The sequence below is a fragment of the Cherax quadricarinatus genome, chromosome 86 (assembly GCF_038502225.1).
Source record: "Cherax quadricarinatus isolate ZL_2023a chromosome 86, ASM3850222v1, whole genome shotgun sequence".
Lineage (NCBI taxonomy): Eukaryota > Metazoa > Arthropoda > Malacostraca > Decapoda > Parastacidae > Cherax > Cherax quadricarinatus.
The window spans coordinates 16,741,110-16,765,643 of NC_091377.1; the positions used below are offsets into that span (position 1 = coordinate 16,741,110).

The following is a 24,534-nucleotide window of genomic DNA, read 5'->3' on the forward strand; positions in this document are numbered from 1 at the left end:
TTTGTGGGAGGGGTGAACTTATGTGCTGGCATCATGTGCGTGTTTGTGGGAGGAGTGAACTTATGTGCTGGCATCATGTGCGTGTTTGTGGGAGGAGTGAACTTATGTGCTGGCATCATGTGTGTTTGTGGGAGGGGTGAACTTATGTGCTGGCATCATGTGCGTGTTTGTGGGAGGAGTGAACTTATGTGCTGGCATCATGTGCGTGTTTGTGGGAGGGGTGAACTTATGTGCAGGCATCATGTGTGTGGGAGGGGTGAACTTATGTGCTGGCATCATGTTTGTGGGAGGGGTGAACTTATGTGCTGGCATCATGTGCGTGTTTGTGGGAGGAGTGAACTTATGTGCTGGCATCATGTGTGTTTGTGGGAGGAGTGAACTTATGTGCTGGCATCATGTGTGTTTGTGGGAGGGGTGAACTTATGTGCTGGCATCATGTGCGTGTTTGTGGGAGGAGTGAACTTATGTGCTGGCATCATGTGTGTTTGTGGGAGGAGTGAACTTATGTGCTGGCATCATGTGTGTTTGTGGGAGGAGTGAACTTATGTGCTGGCATCATGTGTGTTTGTGGGAGGAGTGAACTTATGTGCTGGCATCATGTGCGTGTTTGTGGGAGGAGTGAACTTATGTGCTGGCATCATGTGTGTTTGTGGGAGGAGTGAACTTATGTGCTGGCATCATGTTTGTGGGAGGAGTGAACTTGTGTGCTGGCATCATGTGCGTGTTTGTGGGAGGAGTGAACTTATGTGCTGGCATCATGTGTGTTTGTGGGAGGGGTGAACTTATGTGCTGGCATCATGTGCGTGTTTGTGGGAGGAGTGAACTTATGTGCTGGCATCATGTTTTGGGAGGGGTGAACTTATGTGCTGGCATGTGTGTGGGAGGGGTGAACTTATGTGCAGGCATCATGTGTGTGGGAGGGGTGAACTTATGTGCTGGCATCATGTTTGTGGGAGGGGTGAACTTATGTGCTGGCATCATGTGCGTGTTTGTGGGAGGAGTGAACTTATGTGCTGGCATCATGTGTGTTTGTGGGAGGGGTGAACTTATGTGCTGGCATCATGTTTGTGGGAGGGGTGAACTTGTGTGCTGGCATCATGTTTGTGGGAGGAGTGAACTTATGTGCTGGCATCATGTGCGTGTTTGTGGGAGGAGTGAACTTATGTGCTGGCATCATGTTTGTGGGAGGGGTGAACTTGTGTGCTGGCATCATGTGTGTTTGTGGGAGGGGTGAACTTATGTGCTGGCATCATGTTTGTGGGAGGGGTGAACTTATGTGCTGGCATCATGTGTGTTTGTGGGAGGGGTGAACTTATGTGCTGGCAACATGTGTGTTTGTGGGAGGGGTGAACTTATGTGCTGGCATCATGTGCGTGTTTGTGGGAGGAGTGAACTTGTGTGCTGGCATCATGTTTGTGGGAGGGGTGAACTTATGTGCTGGCATCATGTGTGTTTGTGGGAGGGGTGAACTTATGTGCTGGCATCATGTGCGTGTTTGTGGGAGGAGTGAACTTATGTGCTGGCATCATGTGTGTTTGTGGGAGGAGTGAACTTGTGTGCTGGCATCATGTTTGTGGGAGGAGTGAACTTGTGTGCTGGCATCATGTGTGTTTGTGGGAGGGGTGAACTTATGTGCTGGCATCATGTGTGTTTGTGGGAGGGGTGAACTTGTGTGCTGGCATCATGTGTGTTTGTGGGAGGAGTGAACTTGTGTGCTGGCATCATGTGTGTTTGTGGGAGGAGTGAACTTGTGTGCTGGCATCATGTGTGTTTGTGGGAGGAGTGAACTTGTGTGCTGGCATCATGTGTGTTTGTGGGAAGGCTGAACTTATGTGCTGGCATCATGTGTGTTTGTGGGAGGTGTGAACTTGTGTGCTGGCATCATGTGTGTTTGTGGGAGAGGTGAACTTGTGTGCTGGCATCATGTGTGTTTGTGGGAGGGGTGAACTTGTGTGCTGGCATCATGTGTGTTTGTGGGAGAGGTGAACTTGTGTGCTGGCATCATGTGTGTTTGTGGGAGGAGTGAACTTATGTGCTGGCATCATGTGTGTTTGTGGGAGGAGTGAACTGATGTGCTGGCATGTGTGTTTGTGGGAGGAGTGAACTTATGTGCTGGCATCATGTGTGTTTGTGGGAGGAGTGAACTTATGTGCTGGCATCATGTGTGTTTGTGGGAGGAGTGAACTTATGTGCTGGCATCATGTGTGTTTGTGGGAGGAGTGAACTTATGTGCTGGCATCATGTGCGTGTTTGTGGGAGGGGTGAACTTATGTGCTGGCATCATGTGTGTTTGTGGGAGGGGTGAACTTGTGTGCTGGCATCATGTGTGTTTGTGGGAGGGGTGAACTTATGTGCTGGTATCATGTGCGTGTTTGTGGGAGGAGTGAACTTATGTGCTGGCATCATGTGCGTGTTTGTGGGAGGAGTGAACTTATGTGCTGGCATCATGTTTGTGGGAGGAGTGAACTTATGTGCTGGCATCATGTTTGTGGGAGGGGTGAACTTATGTGTTGGCATCATGTGCGTGTTTGTGGGAGGGGTGAACTTATGTGCTGGCATCATGTTTGTGGGAGGGGTGAACTTATGTGCTGGCATCATGTGTGTTTGTGGGAGGAGTGAACTTATGTGCTGGCATCATGTGTGTTTGTGGGAGGTGTGAACTTATGTGCTGGCATCATGTGTGTTTGTGGGAGGGGTGAACTTATGTGCTGGCATCATGTGTGTTTGTGGGAGGAGTGAACTTATGTGCTGGCATCATGTGTGTTTGTGGGAGGGGTGAACTTGTGTGCTGGCATCATGTGTGTTTGTGGGAGGAGTGAACTTATGTGCTGGCATCATGTGTGTTTTTGTGAGGGGTGAACTTATGTGCTGGCATCATGTGTGTTTGTGGGAGGGGTGAACTTGTGTGCTGGCATCATGTGTGTTTGTGGGAGGAGTGAACTTGTGTGCTGGCATCATGTGTGTTTGTGGGAGGGGTGAACTTGTGTGCTGGCATCATGTGTGTTTGTGGGAGGAGTGAACTTATGTGCTGGCATCATGTGTGTTTGTGGGAGGTGTGAACTTATGTGCTGGCATCATGTGTGTTTGTGGGAGGGGTGAACTTGTGTGCTGGCATCATGTGTGTTTGTGGGAGGGGTGAACTTGTGTGCTGGCATCATGTTTGTGGGAGGAGTGAACTTGTGTGCTGGCATCATGTGTGTTTGTGGGAGGAGCGAACTTGTGTGCTGGCATCATGTGTGTTTGTGGGAGGGGTGAACTTGTGTGCTGGCATCATGTGTGTTTGTGGGAGGGGTGAACTTGTGTGCTGGCATCATGTTTGTGGGAGGAGTGAACTTGTGTGCTGGCATCATGTGTGTTTGTGGGAGGAGCGAACTTGTGTGCTGGCATCATGTGTGTTTGTGGGAGGGGTGAACTTGTGTGCTGGCATCATGTTTGTGGGAGGAGTGAACTTGTGTGCTGGCATCATGTGTGTTTGTGGGAGGAGTGAACTTGTGTGCTGGCATCATGTGTGTTTGTGGGAGGAGTGAACTTGTGTGCTGGCATCATGTGTGTTTGTGGGAGGAGTGAACTTATGTGCTGGCATCATGTGTGTTTGTGGGAGGAGTGAACTTATATGCTGGCATCATGTGTGTTTGTGGGAGTGAACTTATGTGCTGGCATCATGTGTGTTTGTGGGAGTGAACTTATGTGCTGGCATCATGTTTGTGGGAGGAGTGAACTTATATGCTGGCATCATGTGTGTTTGTGGGAGTGAACTTATGTGCTGGCATCATGTTTGTGGGAGGAGTGAAATTGTGTGCTGGCATCATGTGTGTTTGTGGGAGGAGTGAACTTATGTGCTGGCATCATGTTTTGGGAGGGGTGAACTTATGTGCTGGCATGTGTGTGGGAGGGGTGAACTTATGTGCAGGCATCATGTGTGTGGGAGGGGTGAACTTATGTGCTGGCATCATGTGTGTGGGAGGGGTGAACTTATGTGCTGGCATCATGTGTGTGGGAGGGGTGAACTTATGTGCTGGCATCATGTGTGTGGGAGGGGTGAACTTATGTGCAGGCATGTGTGTGGGAGGGGTGAACTTATGTACAGGCATCATGTGTGTGGGAGGGGTGAACTTATGTGCTGGCATGTGTGTGGGAGGGGTGAACTTATGTGCAGGCATGTGTGTGGGAGGGGTGAACTTATGTGCTGGCATCATGTGTGTGGGAGGGGTGAACTTATGTGCAGGCATCATGTGTATGGGAGGGGTGAACTTATGTGCAGGCATCATGTGTGTGGGAGGGGTGAACTTATGTGCAGGCATCATGTGTATGGGAGGGGTGAACTTATGTGCAGGCATCATGTGTGTGGGAGCTGTGAACTTATGTGCAGGCATCATGTGTGTGGGAGGGGTGAACTTATGTGCAGGCATCATGTGTGTGGGAGGGGTGAACTTATGTGCAGGCATCATGTGTGTGGGAGGGGTCATGTGCATGTAGATCATCCCTGGTGGCATCTTTTTGTGTATTGACTTTTTGTATTTGGGATATCATTGTATTGAGACACTTGAAAATTCGTATTTATTAATAACAACTCCGACTGGAAAGGATTTATAATCCAATATTGGAGTATCAGTACAAACCCAGAGGCACTCAAGCTTGTATGGGATGTCTTGGTTGCCAGTGTCTTAGGAGATGGTAGACCATCCTATGTTCCAACACTTCACTCTCAGTTGTTTCTCAAAATAAAGTTGTGGCGTGCACGAGGGTAATTAATGAAATATTTTACATATGTGTAGACATGGCCATGCACTCTGCCCCCAGGCTCAGACTCGTGGAACCCCGTGTTCACCAAGAACGGTAAGAAACCCCCTTCCGCGTGCCTTAGGTATCCCATGGAGAGGGAGCACAGACGCAGGTGTCATCTCAGTCGCTAGTAACAATGAATGTATCTCCACTCCATAAAGGTAGTAGCAAATAATTATAGAGCGAACGCTCTAACGGCCCACATCATAAAAATCTTTGAAAGAGTTTTAAGACGCAAGATCGCCAAGTACATGGATACCTAACAGTTGCACAAGCCAGGGTTCACTGCAGGTTACTGCTGCCTCTCACAACTACTGGACCACTATGACATGGTCTTGGATGACAAACAGAATGCCGATGTAGTATACAGACTTTGCAAGAACCTTCGACAAGTGCGATCATGGTGTAATAGCTCACAAAATGTGTATTAAAGAAATAAAAAGTGGGCAGATGGATCTTCAATTTCCTAACTAATAGAACAAAGAGTAATGATAAAACTACTTAAGTCGGAGGTTGCTAGAGTGAAAAGTTGTGTTCCACAAGGTACAGTACTCTCCCCCCCCCCCCAATCCGGTTCCTCATCCTCATATCAGATATAGACAGAGATGTAAACTCTAGATAACACCGTGTCTTGTTTTGCAGACGATACTAGAATCTGCATGAGAATGCCAGCCACTGAGGACACTAAATTTCCAAGCGGATGTAAACCAAGTTTTCCAATGGGCTGCGGAAAACAATATGATCAATGAGGACAAATTTTATGTACTCCATTATGGAAAACTTGAGGAAATAATAGCTAAAACGGAGTATACTACAAACTCTAATTATACAATAGAGCGAAAAACTAATGTGAATGACTTAGGAATGTTAATGTCAGAGTATCTCACCTTCAAGAATCACAACAGTGTCATATCACATCTGCCAGGAAAATGACAGGATGGATATTGAGAACTTCAAAATGATTATCCTTTTTAAGTTGCTTGTTCTTTCTCGGCTGGAATACTGTTGTATACTAACAACTCTATTTAAGGCAGGTGAAATAGCAGGTTTAGTGAATGTACAGAGAACCTTCACTGCAAGTATTAGTTCAGTCAAGCACCATAATTTCTGGGAACGTTTGGAGTTTCTTGACGTGTACTCATTGGAACGCAGGCGTTAGAAATACATTATAATCTACACCTGGAAAATCCTAGAGGGACTGGTCCCAAATCTGCACACACAAATCACTCCCTACAAAAGCAAAAGACAGACGGTGCAACATAATCTGAATGAAAAAAAAGGGGCGACATGAGTACACTAAAACATAAGTGTAAGGTGTCCAAGACTGTTCAACAGTCTTCCACCATCATAAGGGGAATTATCAATAGACCCCAAATACCTCAAATCAGTACCTGATCAGCCGGGCTGTGGTTCCTATGTTGAATTATGTGCTGCCAACAGTAACAACCTGGTTCATCATACCTTGATCTACCGGGAGGTCTGGTCAAGGACCGGACCGCGGGGGTGTTGACCCTGGGAAAAATCTCCAGGTAGACTCCAGGTAGACATGTACACGAGAGCCTGAAGCCGGAGTACATCCGGGTTTGTCACTAAGAGTATTGATACTCTAATATGGGACTATAAATACTGCCATCACATTCAAACTTACAGAGGATGTCGTGGCTCAGCTCACTAAGTGTGTAATATATCGTCTCTATCTGATGACAGGGACAGATGCTCCTGGGTTACAACCCTTCCTAGCCATAGTTGTTTGTTTTATATATGTGTGAGCATCATGTGTGGTGTGGGCATCATATGTGTTGTGGGCATCATAAGTATGTGTGTGTGAGGGGGGGGGTATCACTGTGTATGTGTGTTAGCATCATCTGTATGTATATGTGGGGACATTGTGTGTGTGGATGGGGGATTAGCTGTCAACACTAGTGGCGGGCAGTGTGCCATCTTCCACTCCTTTACAATCCCCCACCCCTGTCCCTTCCCCTGTCCCTTCCCTGCCCCTTCCCAATACCCTCAACCCCCACTTTTTATTTGCTCCATGTGGGATGGGCTATCGTGAGAGTTGTTAAGTACTATAAAATTAGCTCTGCTGTTAGTGCTGAAGCTGTACTGAAATGCTTGATAATATTTTCATGTATAATTCTTGTCCTCTACTGAACTTTCTCAACTCAGGATGACAGATTTCATCACTTAATGTATGTAATCCATCCTGTGTGATCAAAGTGTGACAGGCAAACATTGTTAGTTTTTGTTCCCGTTATGTATCTCTTATATAGAAAAAAATTAGTAACATGCTGCTCACGTGTTGAATCTTGCTAAATAAGAGTTTCTGGCCCATACACACACTGACAGTGGTGCAATATTCTTCAGAGGGAAGGGATGACACAGTTATGTTGTATCACTCAAGTGTGTGTGTCAAGCAGTGGTGTTGAGAATTTGTATAGTATGTTGTGGTAAGCAGCAATCCTTCACTCAGCTCCTCTGACCTACTTCCAACATGGCCCATGTTGTCAAATGTAAGTATTTCTTATCTTCTGTTCAACTGTAGTTATATTTACATGCAGCTTTGTGTAAGACCAAGCCTCCTAATGTTTGTAAATTAACACATTTATGCAAGTTGTAAGACATTAAGATGTTTCCCTCAAGGGCTTTCTCAGTGCAGTTCATAGAATAAGTACTGTATATGCAGTGTCGGAGGCGAGGTATATTGTGTCCTGCCAGGGTACATTGAGAGAGGTCGAGGCAGAGTGATGTGTGTGTCCTGCCTGGGTACATTGAGAGAGGTCGAGGTAGAGTGATGTGTGTGTCCTGCCTGGGTACATTGAGAGAGGTCGAGGCAGAGTGATGTGTGTGTCCTGCCTGGGTACATTGAGAGAGGTCGAGGCAGAGTGATGTGTGTGTACTGCCAGGGTACATTGAGAGAGGTCGAGGCAGAGTGATGTTTGTGTCCTGCCTGGGTACATTGAGAGAGGTCGAGGCAGAGTGATGTTCGTGTCCTGCCTGGGTACATTGAGAGAGGTCGAGGTACATTGAGAGAGGTGATGATGTTTGTGTCCTGCCTGGGTACATTGAGAGAGGTCGAGGTTGAGTGATGTGTGTGTCCTGCCTGGGTACATTGAGAGAGGTCGAGGTAGAGTGATGTGTGTGTCCTGCCTGGGTACATTGAGAGAGGTCGAGGCAGAGTGATGTTTGTGTCCTGCCTGGGTACATTGAGAGAGGTCGAGGCAGTGATGATTGTGTCCTGCCTGGGTACATTGAGAGAGGTCGAGGCAGAGTGATGTTTGTGTCCTGCCTGGGTACATTGAGAGAGGTCGAGGCAGTGATGATTGTGTCCTGCCTGGGTACATTGAGAGAGGTCGAGGCAGAGTGATGTTTGTGTCCTGCCTGGGTACATTGAGAGAGGTCGAGGCAGTGATGATTGTGTACTGCCAGGGTACATTGAGAGAGGTCGAGGCAGAGTGATGTGTGTGTCCTGCCAGGGTACATTGAGAGAGGTCGAGGCAGAGTGATGTTTGTGTCCTGCCTGGGTACATTGAGAGAGGTCGAGGCAGAGTGATGTGTGTGTCCTGCCAGGGTACATTGAGAGAGGTCGAGGCAGAGTGATGTTCGTGTCCTGCCTGGGTACATTGAGAGAGGTCGAGGCAGAGTGATGTTCGTGTCCTGCCTGGGTACATTGAGAGAGGTCAAGGCAAAGTGATGTGTGTGTCCTGCCTGGGTACATTGAGAGAGGTCGAGGCAGTGATGATTGTGTCCTGCCTGGGTACATTGAGAGAGGTCGAGGCAGAGTGATGTGTGTGTCCTGCCAGGGTACATTGAGAGAGGTCGAGGCAGAGTGATGTTCGTGTCCTGCCTGGGTACACTGAGAGAGGTCGAGGCAGAGTGATGTGTGTGTCCTGCCAGGGTACATTGAGAGAGGTCGAGGCAGAGTGATGTTTGTGTTCTGCCTGGGTACATTGAGAGAGGTCGAGGCAGAGTGATGTGTGTGTCCTGCCAGGGTACATTGAGAGAGGTCGAGGCAGAGTGATGTTTGTGTTCTGCCAGGGTACATTGAGAGAGGTCGAGGCAGAGTGATGTTTGTGTTCTGCCAGGGTACATTGAGAGAGGTCGAGGCAGAGTGATGTGTGTGTCCTGCCAGGGTACATTGAGAGAGGTCGAGGCAGAGTGATGTTTGTGTCCTGCCTGGGTACATTGAGAGAGGTCGAGGCAGAGTGATGTTTGTGTCCTGCCAGGGTACATTGAGAGAGGCCGAGGCAGAGTGATGTTTGTGTCCTGGCAGGGTACATTGAGAGAGGTCGAGGCAGAGTGATGTGTGTCCTGCCTGGGTACATTGAGAGAGGTCGAGACAGAGTGATGTGTGTCCTGTCAGGGTACATTGAGAGAGGTCGAGGCAGAGTGATGTGTGTCCTACCTGGGTACATTGAGAGAGGTCGATGCAGAGTGATGTGTGTACTGCCAGGGTACATTGAGAGAGGTCGAGGCAGAGTGATGTGTGTATCCTGCCTGGGTACATTGAGAGAGGTCGAGGCAGAGTGATGTGTGTGTCCTGCCAGGGTACATTGAGAGAGGTCGATGCAGAGTGATGTGTGTACTGCCAGGGTACATTGAGAGAGGTCGAGGCAGAGTGATGTGTGTATCCTGCCTGGGTACATTGAGAGAGGTCGAGGCAGAGTGATGTGTGTGTCCTGCCAGGGTACATTGAGAGAGGTCGAGGCAGAGTGATGTTTGTGGCCTGCCAGGGTACATTGAGACAGGTCGAGGCAGAGTGATGTTTGTGTCCTGCCTGGGTACATTGAGAGAGGTCCAGGCTGAGTGATGTGTGTCCTGCCTGGGTACATTGAGAGAGGTCCAGGTAGAGTGATGTGTGTCCTGCCAGGGTACATTGAGAGAGGTCGAGGCAGAGTGATGTTTGTGTCCTGCCAGGGTACATTGACAGAGGTCGAGGCAGAGTGATGTGTGTCCTGCCAGGGTACATTGAGAGAGGTCGAGGCAGAGTGATGTGTGTGTCCTGCCAGGGTACATTGAGAGAGGTCGAGGCAGAGTGATGTTTGTGTACTGTCTGGGTACATTGAGAGAGGTCGAGGCAGAGTGATGTGTGTATCCTGCCAGGGTACATTGAGAGAGGTCGAGGCAGAGTGATGTTTGTGTACTGTCTGGGTACATTGAGAGAGGTCGAGGCAAAGTGATGTGTGTGTACTGCCAGGGTACATTGAGAGAGGTCGAGGCAGAGTGATGTGTGTGTCCTGCCTGGGTACATTGAGAGGGTCGAGGCAGAGTGATGTGTATGTCCTGCCTGGGTACATTGAGAGAGGTCGAGGCAGAGTGATGTGTGTGTCCTGCCTGGGTACATTGAGAGGGTCGAGGCAGAGTGATGTGTGTGTCCTGCCTGGGTACATTGAGAGAGGTCGAGGCAGAGTGATGTGTGTGTCCTGCCTGGGTACATTGAGAGGGTCGAGGCAGAGTGATGTGTATGTCCTGCCTGGGTACATTGAGAGAGGTCGAGGCAGAGTGATGTGTGTGTCCTGCCTGGGTACATTGAGAGGGTCGAGGCAGAGTGATGTGTGTGTCCTGCCTGGGTACATTGAGAGGGTCGAGGCAGAGTGATGTGTGTGTCCTGCCTGGGTACATTGAGAGGGTCGAGGCAGAGTGATGTGTGTGTCCTGCCTGGGTACATTGACTTGTGCTAATATTTCATATATGATGCAATTACCTGTGTTGTTATTTATGGTGTTGGTAGTAGAACTGAATGAATTTCTGAGTGGCATCTACTACGTTGCTTAGCTTCCCTGATGACCAGTTTGGCGTGACCAAAGTACAGGAAGTGTCCAAACTTGTTATAGCACGCTTATCATGCATCATTATTAAGGATCTGGTAGTTACAAGAACTAGAATATGATAATGGTATACAATACCGACAAGTTGGTAACAAAGACATGTGCAATAGTTAGGCAAGTTTATTCCGAAACATTTCGCCCACACAGTAGGCTTCTTCACTTGAATACATAGTCGGTAGAGATGTAATAAGTCCATCACCCTTACAGACGTAGTAGACCCTCGTCAGAAAACACTTATCCTGTTTCCTGACAAATCTTACCTAACCTAACATCTCACACAACAAAAGAATGAACAGTTATTCATACCCAAGGGATCTCAACAGTGTTTTATCCGTGACAACACTTGTCGACACCTCAGGCACTTGTCAACACCTCAGGCACTTGTCGACACCTCAGGCACTTGTCGGCACCTCAGGCACTTGTCACCCCCTAGGCACTTGTCGACACCTCAGGCACTTGTCGACACCTCAGGCACTTGTCGACACCTCAGGTACTTGTTGACACCTCAGGCACTTGTTGACACCTCAGGCACTTGTCGACACCTCAGGCACTTGTTGTCACCTCAGGCACTTGTCACCTCAGGCACTTGTCGACACCTCAGGCACTTGTTGACACCTCAGGCACTTGTCGACACTTCAGGCACTTGTCAGCACCAAACAAGTCATCAGAGAATCAAACTAAAGTGCTAAATATTGTGTTGTCATTGTTGACTACCACCATCACCATAGTTCACAATATTGTGTTGTCATTGTTGACTACCACCATCACCATAGTTCACAATATTGTGTTGTCATCATTGTTGACTACCACCATCACCATAGTTCACAATATTGTGTTGTCATCATTGTTGACTACCACCATCACCATAGTTCACAATATTGTGTTGTCATTGTTGACTACCACCATCACCATAGTTCACAATATTGTGTTGTCATCATTGTTGACTACCACCAGCACCATAGTTCACAATATTGTGTTGTCATCATTGTTGACTACCACCATCACCATAGTTCACAATATTGTGTTGTCATCATTGTTGACTACCACCAGCACCATAGTTCACAATATTGTGTTGTCATCATTGTTGACTACCACCATCACCATAGTTCACAATATTGTGTTGTCATCATTGTTGACTACCACCAGCACCATAGTTCACAATACAGTGGACCCCCGAGTTTCGTGATTAATCCGTTCAAGAGAGCCTGCCGAAAGTCGAAATTCACGAAACTCGAAATCATTTTCCCCCCTAAGAAATAATGGAAATAAAATTAATCCGTTCCAGACACCCAAAAATATTAAAATAAAATATTTTTTTCAAATTAAATAAAGATTTATATACTGAAATCAGTGAGAAATCAAGTACATGCATATAAATAATAATAACATTACACTTACCTTTACTGAAGACTTCTGGGTGGATGGAAGATGGGAGGAGGGGATAGGAGGAAGGTGTACACTATTGTTTGGAAGGAGAATCTCCTTCCATTAGGACTTTAGGTAGCAAGTCCTTATCTGGGGTTACTTCCCTTCTTCTTTTAATGCCACTGGGAACAACTTGAGAGTCACTGGACCCCTGTTGCACAAAATATCTGTCCAGAGAGATCTTTTTCTGGCATTACTTTAAGATTTTCCTGAACTGGGACACAACACTGTCATTGTACATGTTGCAGATATGGCTTGTTTCAGCTTGGTCAGGGTGATACTTTTCAACAAAACTTTGCAACTCATTCCACTTGGCACAAATCTCCTTAATCTTTGAAGAAGGCACCTCATCCACTCCCTCTTCCTCCTCCTCTGAAGCAAGTTCCTCGGCTGTGGTCTGATGCTGTTCCAGTTGAAGCTCTTGCAGTTTGTCAGTGGTTAGCTCTTCCCTGTAGTCCTCCACCAACTCTTCCACATCCCCATCACTCACCTCCAACCCCATGGACTTGCCCAATGCCACAACACCTTCCACAACAGGCAGAGGGTCGGCAGGGACAGTGTCTGCCTCAAACCCTTCAAAATCCCTCTGGATCGTGTTCCTCACATTATTTACCAAAGGGCTTGCACTAGCTTTCCTTGGGTCCATGATAACTTATTTAGCAGTTGCAAGCACAAAAAAAATGGATTATTATGAAATGTATTGTATGAACCCACGGGGTGATGGTCACGTGTTGGTAAACAATGGCACACTGAGCGTGAATGGCATGGGAGACTGGCTTGGTGTGCGGACGGGTACCAGACGGTCGCCGAAATACGAGTCTAATCACGAAACTCGAGGCCAAATTTTGCCAAAAAAACTCGCCGAAAGTCGAATTTCACGAAAGTCGAGGCTGCCGAAACTTGAGGGTCCACTGTATTGTGTTTTCATCATTGTTGACTACCACCAGCACCATAGTTCACAATATTGTGTTGTCATCATTGTTCACTACCACCAGCCCCATAGTTCACAATAGTGTGTTGTCATCATTGTTCACTACCACCAGCACCATAGTTCACAATATTGTGTTGTCATTGTTCACTACCACCAACACCATAGTTCACAATATTTAACAGACATGAACCACCATCACCTAGCACCACCATGCACCATCACCTAGCACCACCATGCACCATCACCTAGCACCACCATGCACCATCACCTAGCACCACCATGCACCATCACCTAGCTCTTCATCTTAACTCGCCTCACTCCCTTTATAATATAATTTGTTCTGCTTGCCTGTTGTTGTCAGTATTACATTGATAAATTCCTTGGTTGGCAAAACCTCTTCTTAATAAATATTTTAAAACCCGCATTTGTGTCTACATGTTGATGCTGTTCTTAAAAAATAATCTTGGAGTGGGTGGGGCTTGAACCCATGGCAAGTAAGTGCTAAAATATCAGGCCAGTGTGTAAGGGAACTTGAACCAGAGTTCCTCCTGGCTACGCTGGCGGGAGATTAATTTGTAAAACTTGTATTTGTGGTCACATTGGTGGCCCATAATAACTTTCCTGTGGTGTATAAAAATATACTTAGTTGTGTGAATAATAATAATCTTTATTTCTACAAGTACATGATATAACTTATACAAATCATAGCTGACATCACTGACATACTATATAGAGAGTCCCTGTTTATGCACAGCATCTCCCGCAACTTAGGTTAATTTTTGTCTCTCAGGATGTGACCCACACGAGTCTACTAACACCCAGTACTGGGGATCAAACCATGGACCTCAGTGTGTGAACTGAGTGCCAGCTGAGTAGCCAACTGGCCGAGTGGCTTACGTACTGGCCTGAAGTTTTAGGACTCACTTGCCATGGGTTCTAACCCCATCCTTTCCCTGGTTTGTTAGCAATCGTATTACGATTTTATGAGTCATGTTGTACTGGTTAGTGTCAATTCTATATTCGAACCAAAAACATAATATAGTAATAAGATTCATTAATAAAGTCAGGAGCGTAAAGGTAATTTTATAGTGAATGTAAGGAGTAGTTTGTAAGATGTACCTCTCATCTTACATGCTCCACTAATATATAAGCAGAGTGTCACACATTTAAGAGCCTTAATGAACAATATCATGACTGGAACAATACACATATAACCTGCACATATTTACCTGGCCTATATATACTGGCTTCTCTCCTTTCTGTTAGTGTGACTTTGTAAATGGTCCAAGTCGCACCGGAACGTCATCGTAAGCTCCCCTTTCCCATGTGTGGGTTATTTGTGTATTTAAGAGTCTTACCTGACACACTAACATAAGAGGAGACTAGAGAGTATACCTGGAGAGGGTTTTGGGGGTCAACACCTCCGCGGTCCAGTTGATCCTTATCACTTAACTGACACCTTCAGTATGTATGTAAAATAACAAGGTATGACATAGGATATATTACACCAAGAAGTGTATTTCTCAGTGTATATTATACCAAGAAGTGTAATTCTCAGTGTATATTATACCAAGAAGTGTAATTCTCAGTGTATATTATACCAAGAAGTGTATTTCTAGGTGTATATTACACCAAGAAGTGTAATTCTTAGTGTATATTACACCAAGAAGTGTAATTCTCAGTGTATATTATACCAAGAAGTGTAATTCTCAGTGTATATTATACCAAGAAGTGTAATTCTTAGTGTATATTATACCAAGAAGTGTAATTCTTAGTGTATATTACACCAAGAAGTGTAATTCTTAGTGTATATTACACCAAGAAGTGTAATTCTTAGTGTATATTACACCAAGAAGTGTAATTCTTAGTGTATATTATACCAAGAAGTGTAATTCTCAGTGTATATTATACCAAGAAGTGTAATTCTTAGTGTATATTATACCAAGAAGTGTAATTCTCAGTGTATATTATACCAAGAAGTGTAATTCTCAGTGTATATTATACCAAGAAGTGTATTTCTCAGTGTATATTGTACCAAGAAGTGTATTTCTCAGTGTATATTATACCAAGAAGTGTATTTCTCAGTGTATATTTGCTGAGACACTACTTTAATTCCTAGTTTAGGTATTAAAATAATGTTGTCTAGTAGTGAACAGTCTTAATGATCGTAGTATAGTCGATAAGCTTTAAATCTCATTAACCAGTTAAGGCAGCACCACTAGAAATTCTCTTCTAGGGAAGTAAAGGGGATGCTTCAGGGATTGGATGCAGGGAATCCAATTAAATGTGACTGATCAGGTTGGGGGCCAGGTGGCCTGGTCGGGGGCCAGGTGACCTGGTCGGGGGCCAGGTGGCCTGGTCGGGGGCCAGGTGGCCTGGTCGGGGGCCATGACCTCCAAAATTAACAAGAAGCACATTCTCTAGGCGCTGTGACACCTACGAATTTAGCGCTTCCAAGGTGTAAAATAGACCTGACTGTGCCTAGCTTAACAGTGACCCAGCCTACCTAGCTAGTGACCCAGCCTACCTAGCTAAATAGTGACCCAGTCACTAGTGACCTAGTTTACCTATCTAAATAGTGACCAGTCTGCCTAGCAAAGTGAGCCAGCCTTCCTAGCTGAATAGTGACCCAGTCTACCTACCTAAATAGTGACTCAGCCTACCTAGCTAAATAATGACCCAGCCTTCCTAAGCTAAATAGTAACCCAGTCTACGTAGCTAAATAGTGACCCAGTCTTCCTAGTTGAATATTGACCCAGCCTAGCTAGCTAGTGACCTGGTCTACCTAGCTAAGTGACCCAGCCTTCCTAGCTAAATAGTGACCCAGTCTACCTAGTTAAATAGTGAAACTGCCTACCATGCTACATAATGACCCAGCTTACCTAGCTAGATAGTGACCCAGTCTACCTAGCTAAGTGACCCAGCCTTCATAGCTAAATAGCGATCCAGCCTACCATGCTAAATAGTGACCCAGCCTACCAAAATAGTGACCCAGCCAACCTAGCTAAATAATGACCCATCCTACCTAGTTACCCAATCTACCTAGCTAGTGTCTCAGCCTATCTATCTAGTGACCCAGTCTACCTAGCTAAATAATGACCCAGCCTACCTAGCCAAATAGTGATCCAGCCTACCTAGCTAAATAGTGACCCAGCATACCTAGCTACTGACCCAGTGTGCTAAGCTCAATAGTGACCCATCTACCTAGCTAAATAGTGACCCAGCCTACCTAGCTACTGACCCAGTGTGCTAAGCTCAATAGTGACCCATCTACCTAGCTAAATAGTGACCCAGCCTACCTAGCTACTGACCCAGTCTGCTTAGCTCAGTAGTGACTCAGTCTACAGACCAGTAGCCTTTACTTCCCACATCATAAAAATCTTCGAAAGATTGACGAGATGTCAAATTACAAATTTCATGGAACAGCACAGTCAGCATAACCCAAAACAGCATAGCTTTAGAGCAGGACGATCATGCCTGTCACAGCTGCTGAACCATAATGACAGAATTACAAAGGTATTGGAAAACAGCCAAAACCCATTTATGATATATACAGATTTTGCACAGATGTTTTACACATGTGATCATGGGGTGATTCACCACAAAGCATGGGCCATGAGCATTACAAGAAAGGAAGCCAGATGGATTTTCTGGATTATAATATAGAGAACAAAGAGGAGTAGTAGTAAACAGAGCAAAATCCAGCATCATCGAGGTAAAAAAACTCAAGTTCCCCAAAGCCCCGTCCTGGCATCTCTGCTGTTTCTTATCCTCATAGCAAACATAGATTAAAACCCCTGTCACAGTTTTGTATCATCATTTGCAAAGACATAAAAAATGCAGGATGTATAAACGTTGTTTTCCTGTGGAGAGTGGAGAACATGATGTTCACTGGTGATAAGTTCCAGCTGCTTAGGTATGGAAAGTATGAACTCAGAAAGGAACACTGTATACAAAATTCAAGAATATCATCAAATAGAACAAAAGGAACACGTGAAAGATTTGGGAATAATTTGTCAACTGACCTTTATTTCAAAGAACACAATAAGACCATGACAGCCAGGGGAATGATGGGGTGGGTAATGAGAACCATCAAAACAGGAGAAATAATGCCAGTAGTGACATATTTCAAATTGCTTGTGCTCTCTCATTTGGAATATTGCTCAGTGTTGATGGCCCCATTCAGGGCAGGAGAAATATCAGAGCTGGAACAGATACAGAGGTCATTTATGGCCAGCATAGAGCCAGTAAAGCATTGATATTAATGGGAATGCCTTAGTCTTAAATATGTACTCACTGGAGTGGGGAGAGGAGAGAGAGAGATGAATGATAATATATATCTGGAAAGTACTTGAGGGCCTTCTCCCAAATCTGCACACTGTCATAACATACTGGAGTGAGAGATATGGGAGGAAGTGCAAAGTAAACACTGTGAAAAGCAGGGGTGCAGTGGACACAATAAGGGAACAATGTACCAACGTTCGTGGCTCCAGAGTATTCAACATCTTACCAGAAGATATCAGAAACACTAATGGGACAAGTGTAGAAGTCTTAAAGAGGAAACCTAACAAGTATCTTCACCATGTGACAGATCAACCAGGTTGTGATGGATATGTGGGTCAGTGGACCACTAGCAGCAATTGCCTGGTTCACTAGACAAACACCAGACAAGCCTGGCCCAAGGCCAGGCTCTGGGAATAGAAAAACTTTCTGAACTCATGAAAGGTATATAGGTTAGATAGGATGAGAGAAAAGGATGAAGGCAGGTACTGTGCCTTGTGGAACAGAGCTTTTTTACTGTGGCAGCCCTCTTACTTAACTCTTCTTGCTACTGCATTTTGCATTTTATTAGCTAGAAAGTTTAAAAATCCATCTGCACACTTTCCCAGTTAATCTTTTTGCATACTTTTTAGGATCTATTACACCATAATTTGCACTTATCAAAGGCTTTTGCAGTCTGTGTATACTACATCTGCATTCTGTTTGTCCTCCAGTGCATCCAAGACCATGTCATAGTGGTCCAGTAGTTGTGAGAGGTAGGAGTGACCTACTCTAAACCCATGTTGCCCTGGGTTGTGCAGTTGTTAGGAATCCAAGTGGTTGGCAGTTTTACTTCTTAGAACCATTTCAAAGATTTTATAATGTGGGACATCAGTGCTATCGGTCTACAATTATTTGCTATTGCTTTGCTGCCACCTTTGTGGAATGAGACTATATCTGTTGTTTTAAATGACTTTATGGGATGACCCTCGTTTATAGGCTTCCTCTTCAAAGAATATTTAAGGCACATGTTAGGGGTGTCTTACAGTTCTGAGCATGTAGTTCATGAATCTGGGCCTGGGGCAGTGTGTGGGGTATGGTATCACTGGCTTTGTCAAAATCCAGTAATGTTTAAGATTGTCAGAAATTTTGACAGAGTTTTGAGGCTTGAAGAATTCATTCAGTTTCATCCTTTAGTCTGATTAATGACTTACTGAACACGAAATTCGTATTGAGACTTCAATATTTCACTTACTTCATCACTGCAGGTTCCATCTTGTTTGAGCAAGGGCTCGATATGTAAAGTCCATCTTGTTTGAGCAAGGGCTTGATACTGGATGCTGTTTTTGCCCTGGATTTAGCACATGAGAAGAAATGTTTTGGATTTCTTTCAGTTTCATTAATTGCTTTTAGATGCCTCTGTTTTTCTTGGACTTTCATTTATTTTGAGTTCGGTATTTTTTGTTTCCCTAAACAGTGTTTCAATCTGTGTTCCAGATAGTTTAGCACCCTTGAGAAGCTCTGATTCTTGGCCTTCACCTGTAGAGGGTGCATCTCTCTTGTTAATATATGTCTTCTCTATATTTGTTAACGGAATGTGCTTCAAGCATAGTTCTAGTGCCACATAGTTGATCATTTCTAAACACTGGTCTGTATCCATGATATTTAACCCTTTCAGGGTCCGTCCTGTAGATCTACGGCTTTACGTTCAGGGTCCAAACCGTAGATCTACGTCATGAGCTCAGCTCACTCTGATAAACTGTGAGTGGTAAATTTGGGCCTAGATATGAGAGAATACATCTATGTGGTATGTGTGCACCACATAAAACAAATCCTGCAGCACACTGTGTATAATGAGAGAAAAAAAACTGAGACCGTGATTTTCGATTAAAACAGCGACTTTGCAGTGTTTTTTCGTATGTTTTTTATAGTTGTATTTGTGATTTCTTGGTCTCATTTGATAGAATGGAAGACATATTACAGAAATAGAGACAATTTTGATTGGTTTTAGCACTGGAAATGGCTTGAAACTGAGCCCAAAGTGGCGGAAATGTTAAATTTTTGCCGATGTTCAAGAGTAAACAAACGACCTCACACGTCTAATACACACCAGCTGGTGGGTCTAATATGCATTCACAAATGTGGTGATGATATTTATACAATTATTACAATATTGCATAACAGTAAATCTTTTATTTTTTTGTGTGAATAAAAATTCACTATGTGAATAAAAAATCAAGATGGAATTTATTTGTAAAGCCTCAAAACATAATTAATGAACAGAGGAAATGTTAGTTTAGTGCCAGGAATACCTACATTGTTTATTCTGGACCCCATTTTGAAATTGGAATATTTTGAACTTTGTGTTAATTGGCCAAATTACCAATTTCCGGTCACTTTATTTTGTAGTTGAAACAGTTGACTTGGCGATTTCTTGTGCTCAATCGATAGAATAGAAGTAATGCTAGTGAAATAGCTAAGAATTTGGTCGACTGGAACAATGTAATTGGCCTAAAATGGGAGTCAAAGTCGGCAAAATCGCCGATTCGTAAATATCGCTGACACATCAAAATTCTCGAGAGCATAATTTCGTAAATTTTCCATCAAATTTCGTACTTTTTGTTTTATTACATTCACAAAAAGATTCTCTACCATTTCATAAGAAAAAATAATTTTTTTTTTTTAATTCTTGGACACTGGGGCACCACTTCAGATTTTGGCCTTGGACCCTGAAAGGGTTAAGATATCTTTCCATGTTTTGTTAACGACGTGATATATTTGATCCCAGTTGTTAAGGTTGAATATGGTGAAAACACTCTCATAAGAGCATTTTGCTGGTCAGGACCCTGTGCATGCATAACTGAATTTCGATACCAGATCTGCAGGGGACATGACCCTCAGAGCCATCAACAGCTAAGTAAAGTGAAGGACCATGGAAAAGCCTCGTTAATATTTAAATGTAAATGTTAGTGTTGTAGTATGTTCACTTGCATAATGTTCCCTGTGGTTTCCACTTGTCTGTTTGATCATTAACACTAAGTTACAGTACCATACCAAAATGGAGACATGGTGCCAAGTCAACAATGGGAGAAAGACACAATTGAAGGAGGAGAACTTTGAGACATTTTGCCTCCTGAAAACCTTCTTCAGTCATTGAATGAAGAAGCCTGTTCATGGGCGAAATGTTACAATAAAGTTCTCAGCAATTCGTTTTATCTCTAAACTACGATACCAGACATTTTGAGTAAGTAATTGTACATATGTCAAGGCTTACTTCTGTTAGCCCTTTTGGTGCTTAGTTCCAGTTGTGTATATCCATATATTAATGGTTTATCAGGGTGTTCTGTCCAAATGATGGATTTGATGTGCTGTATAAACTAGTCCCTTAGGTGGGAATATGCAGATTGAAAGGTTTTACTTTTTAGTTCGTGATTATGTTAGTTCGTTATAATGGGTTAATTTTGATTGGCTGAAACCTAACCTAAAATAATGTATGTAGAGAAATTGGTTTTAGATAATATAGTGCAAAACCGATGTGAGATGTATACCTCTGATATACCTCTGATATACCCAGACCCTGGATTTGGGCTAGGCTTGACTGTATTAACATTGGTAGAATTACCGACAAATGTTAAGTAAAAGACACAAGTGCAACTAATGTGACATTTTATTGTGGCAACGTTTTGCTCTCCAGGAACTTTGTGAAGAAAATGTCACATTAGTTGCACTTGTGTCCTTTTACTTAATATAGGCTTGACTGGTGCTTGCCTGGTCAACCTGGCTGTTGCTGTGGGTAGCCTGCAGACCCAGTGCTATCAGCAACAGCTTGGTTGACTAGGCAAGCACCAGAAAAGCTTGCCACAGACCAAGATACAGGAGTAAGAAGACTTTAGAAACTAGTCACAGGTATATGTGTATGGTTCAAGACTGTTCAATCTATTACATACCTACCTGGAGTCTACCTGCAGTGTGTTCCTAGAATCGGTGCCCTCGTGGGCCTGTTCCAGATCAGGGCCTCTCCTGGATAGCTTGATCATCCAGGCTGTTGGTGCTAGTTGCACAAAGTCCAGCATAACTAATATAGCTCTGCTGATCAGGGACTGACATGGAAAGTTTGTCCATTTTTTTCTTGAAGACATCCAGGAGTCTGTCGGTAATCTCCCATATGTAAGAAGGGAGGATGAAGGAAAGTCTTGGTCCCTTCACATTGAGTTTTACCCCAGTGTACTTGTTGCAACCCTGTTTTTCACTTGGGGTATTTTACACCGTCTGCAAAATTTCTTACTTTCATGGGGCATGGACACAGCTGTTGCAAGCCGTGCTGGTGACTATTTCAATGACAATGTTGTGGCCCATTTTTTGGACAGATTTGTTGTGTGTGTGTGTGTGTGTGTGTGTGTGTGTGTGTGTGTGTGTGTGTGTGTGTGTGTGTGTGTGTGTGTGCAGATTTTCCATGTGTAGATTATAATGTATATCTTGCCTACATCCCAAGGAGTACAGATCAAGGCCCTCAGATGTTCCTAGTAATTAAGGTGCTTGACTGAATATGTGGGGGCGGTGAAGATTCTCTGCACATTCTCCAGGTGTACAATTTCACCTACCTTGAATTGAGTTGTTAAACACACACAAATATTCCAGCTTGGTTTGGCATTCCTTATTTTGAAGATTCTAGTTATCCAACCTATCATTTTATTTATGGTTGTGATAGTGACACTGTTTTTATCCTTGAAGGTGAGATCTCTCATGATCACTCTCAGGTCTCACTATTAAGTTATTCTAGTTTGTTTTATACTCTGTTCTTATCTGTATTTCCTCAATATTTCCATAATGGTGTAGCTGAAACTTGTCCTCATTGATCATCATAACGTTGTCAGTGACCTACTGGAAGACTTTGTTTATGTCAGCTTGGAGGTCTTACTACATCCTCAGCGGATGCCACTATCATGTAGATTGTAGTATCATCTGTGAAGGATGATACAGTGCTCTAATTTATGCCTCTGTCTATATCATATATGAGAATGAGAAACAAAACTGGGACCAGTACTGTGCCTCGTGGAACAGAGCTTTTCACAATGGCAGTCTGATTTCATTGTACACTATCGTGCTTTGGGTTTTATTCGTTATAAAATAAAATATATCTGCCAACTTTTCCAGTTACTCCTTTTGCTCTCATTTTGAAAGCTGTTACACCATGATCACATTTGTCAAAGGCTTTTGCAAAGTCATTGTAAACTACATCTGCATTTTGCTTGTCTTCCACTGCATCTAAGATCATGTAATGGTCGAGTAGTTGTGAGAAGCAGGAGCAACCTGCTCTAAACCCACGCTGCCTGGGGTTGTGCCATTGTTGAGATTTCATGTGATTAACAGTCTTGCTTTTTTAAGACTCAGATTTTGTTAATGTGGGATGGCAGTGCTATTAGCCTATACATATTTTTTTTGTAATTGTTTTACTGTCGACTTTGTGGAGTGAGGCAATGTCAGTGGTTTTTATAGACCACGGAATGATGTGTGTGTCCAGGCTGCTCCTCCATAGAATATTCAAGGGAAAAGATAGTGGTTTCTTTAACTTCTTGATAAATATGAAATTCCATGAGTCAGTGCCTGGGGCAGAGTGCCAGGGCATGTAACTAATGACATTCCTGAAGTCAAGCAGTGTTAATCATGTCAGAAATAATGGAGATGATGGCAAGGTACTGAGTCTCATCCATGGAAAACTCATTTGGATTGTTAACATCTATCTTCTGATTAATGGTTCACTGAACACAGTCACATTGTAACTTCAATATTTCACTCATTTTGTTGTTGTCATCAGTGTAGGTTCCATCTCCTGTAAGCAAGGGCCTAATACTGGGTGTAGTTTTAACCCTGGATTTTGCTTATAAGAAAAAGTATACATGTATAGAATATCTGTCAATTTCATTGACAGCATTTTGCTTCCTGCATCTTTAGCAGAAGTAGTTTTGAAGAGTAAATTGAATGACTGTCTTGTGCCAGTACCTGACCAACCAGGCTGTGATGGCTTTGTGGTGGTGTGATGTTAGCACTAACAACCTGATTGACTAAGTAAAAATAAAGAGACAAGTCTGTTGTCAGGCTGAGCTGTGAGATTACAGGAAACGGAGAAGCTAGTCATAGGTTTGTCACCTGTGGTCTGGACCAACCTTAAAATGTAGTGGTGAATCTGGCCAGTTGTTGGATCACAGTTCTAGTTGTTGGATCACAGGTGCAGTTGTTGGATCACTGTTGCAGTTGTTGGATCACAGCTCCAGTTGTTGGGTCACAGTTCTTGGATCACATTTCCTGTTATTGGATCACAGTTGTTGAATCACAGTTCTTGTCTATCTGCCTACACGGAGTATGTTCCGAGGATCTACATCTGTGTGACCTGGTCCCAGACCAGGTCGCAAAGGCCTGGTTTGGGTTGTGTCTGGGCTCCTGGCCCCACCTCTTAAACTTCAGTCTTTAGTAGTACTTGCTCATGGTCTTAAGGATCTATCATACCTACACTTGTGTATGTAGTTTCCTTGCTCCACTACCTTCCTAAGAATGAAATATTTCCTAACATCCCTGTGACTCAACTGTGTTTTTAGCTTCATTTATGCCTCTTGTCACTTGTTATAATACACAAGCTGTATCCCAACATGGTAAGGTGGCCCCTCCCTCCCTCCCCCTAAAAAAAAAGGAATTGCATTCACCACCATTTATTCAATAACTGTCTTCCCCACTCCTCCAGAGTTCAGTTACCTCACTCCCCACTTCCAGGACTCAGGTCCTGAAAGTGGGGAGTCCTGTTAGTCCTGTTATTCTGTTCACACTCCAGTGGTTGTCAGGTTCATTTCATTTATTCATAACTCATGGCCCAGTTCCCTAATATCTGTGACTGGTTGTAAGGGTTCTTTTACCTTCAACCCAGTTTGAGACAAGGTTTTTTTTTTGACAGCCTGGTCATTCAGGCTGTTGTTGCTACCAGCTCACAGACCCACATATATGTATCGTGACCACTCAGGCACTTGTAGAAGATAGTGGTCCTGTTTTTCCTTTGTCAGCGATATTTCTATTACTATGTTGAATACTGGTAAAGAATCAGTGTTGTCACTCTTCTCTAATTGTGTATATGCTACTTTGGCTTTTCACTGGACTTTTCTACACTTCCTTATAATAAAGTGCACATTGGGGACTTGACTTTGAATTATTTTTCATGTATAAATATATATTTTCAGGTATCTCTTAGAGTACATTCCAAATGGCAGAACTAGTGTTACTGCAACCTCTCTGCCCTCACAAGAGTGCATACATGTTTAACTA

At 44.0% G+C, this 24,534-nt stretch overlaps 1 protein-coding gene across 15 annotated transcripts in view; it reads left to right on the plus strand.

Moving 5' to 3' along the window:
• LOC128703085 (LIM domain-containing protein jub) overlaps nucleotides 1-24,534 on the plus strand; it is a 347,638-nt gene that overhangs the window by 158,030 nt on the left and 165,074 nt on the right. For 3 of the 15 annotated variants that reach the window (XM_070103682.1, XM_070103678.1, XM_070103679.1), the window contains exon 2: nucleotides 7,150-7,295. The exons of 8 other annotated variants lie outside the window; for them this stretch is intronic. In XM_070103682.1, coding sequence (XP_069959783.1) covers nucleotides 7,277-7,295 — 19 coding nt within the window. In that variant the 5' untranslated portion in view covers nucleotides 7,150-7,276. Of the gene's footprint in view, nucleotides 1-6,951; nucleotides 7,296-24,534 lie in introns of all 15 variants that reach the window. 4 more of the 15 variants (XM_070103675.1, XM_070103681.1, XM_070103677.1 and 1 more) reach the window with 3 other exon arrangements.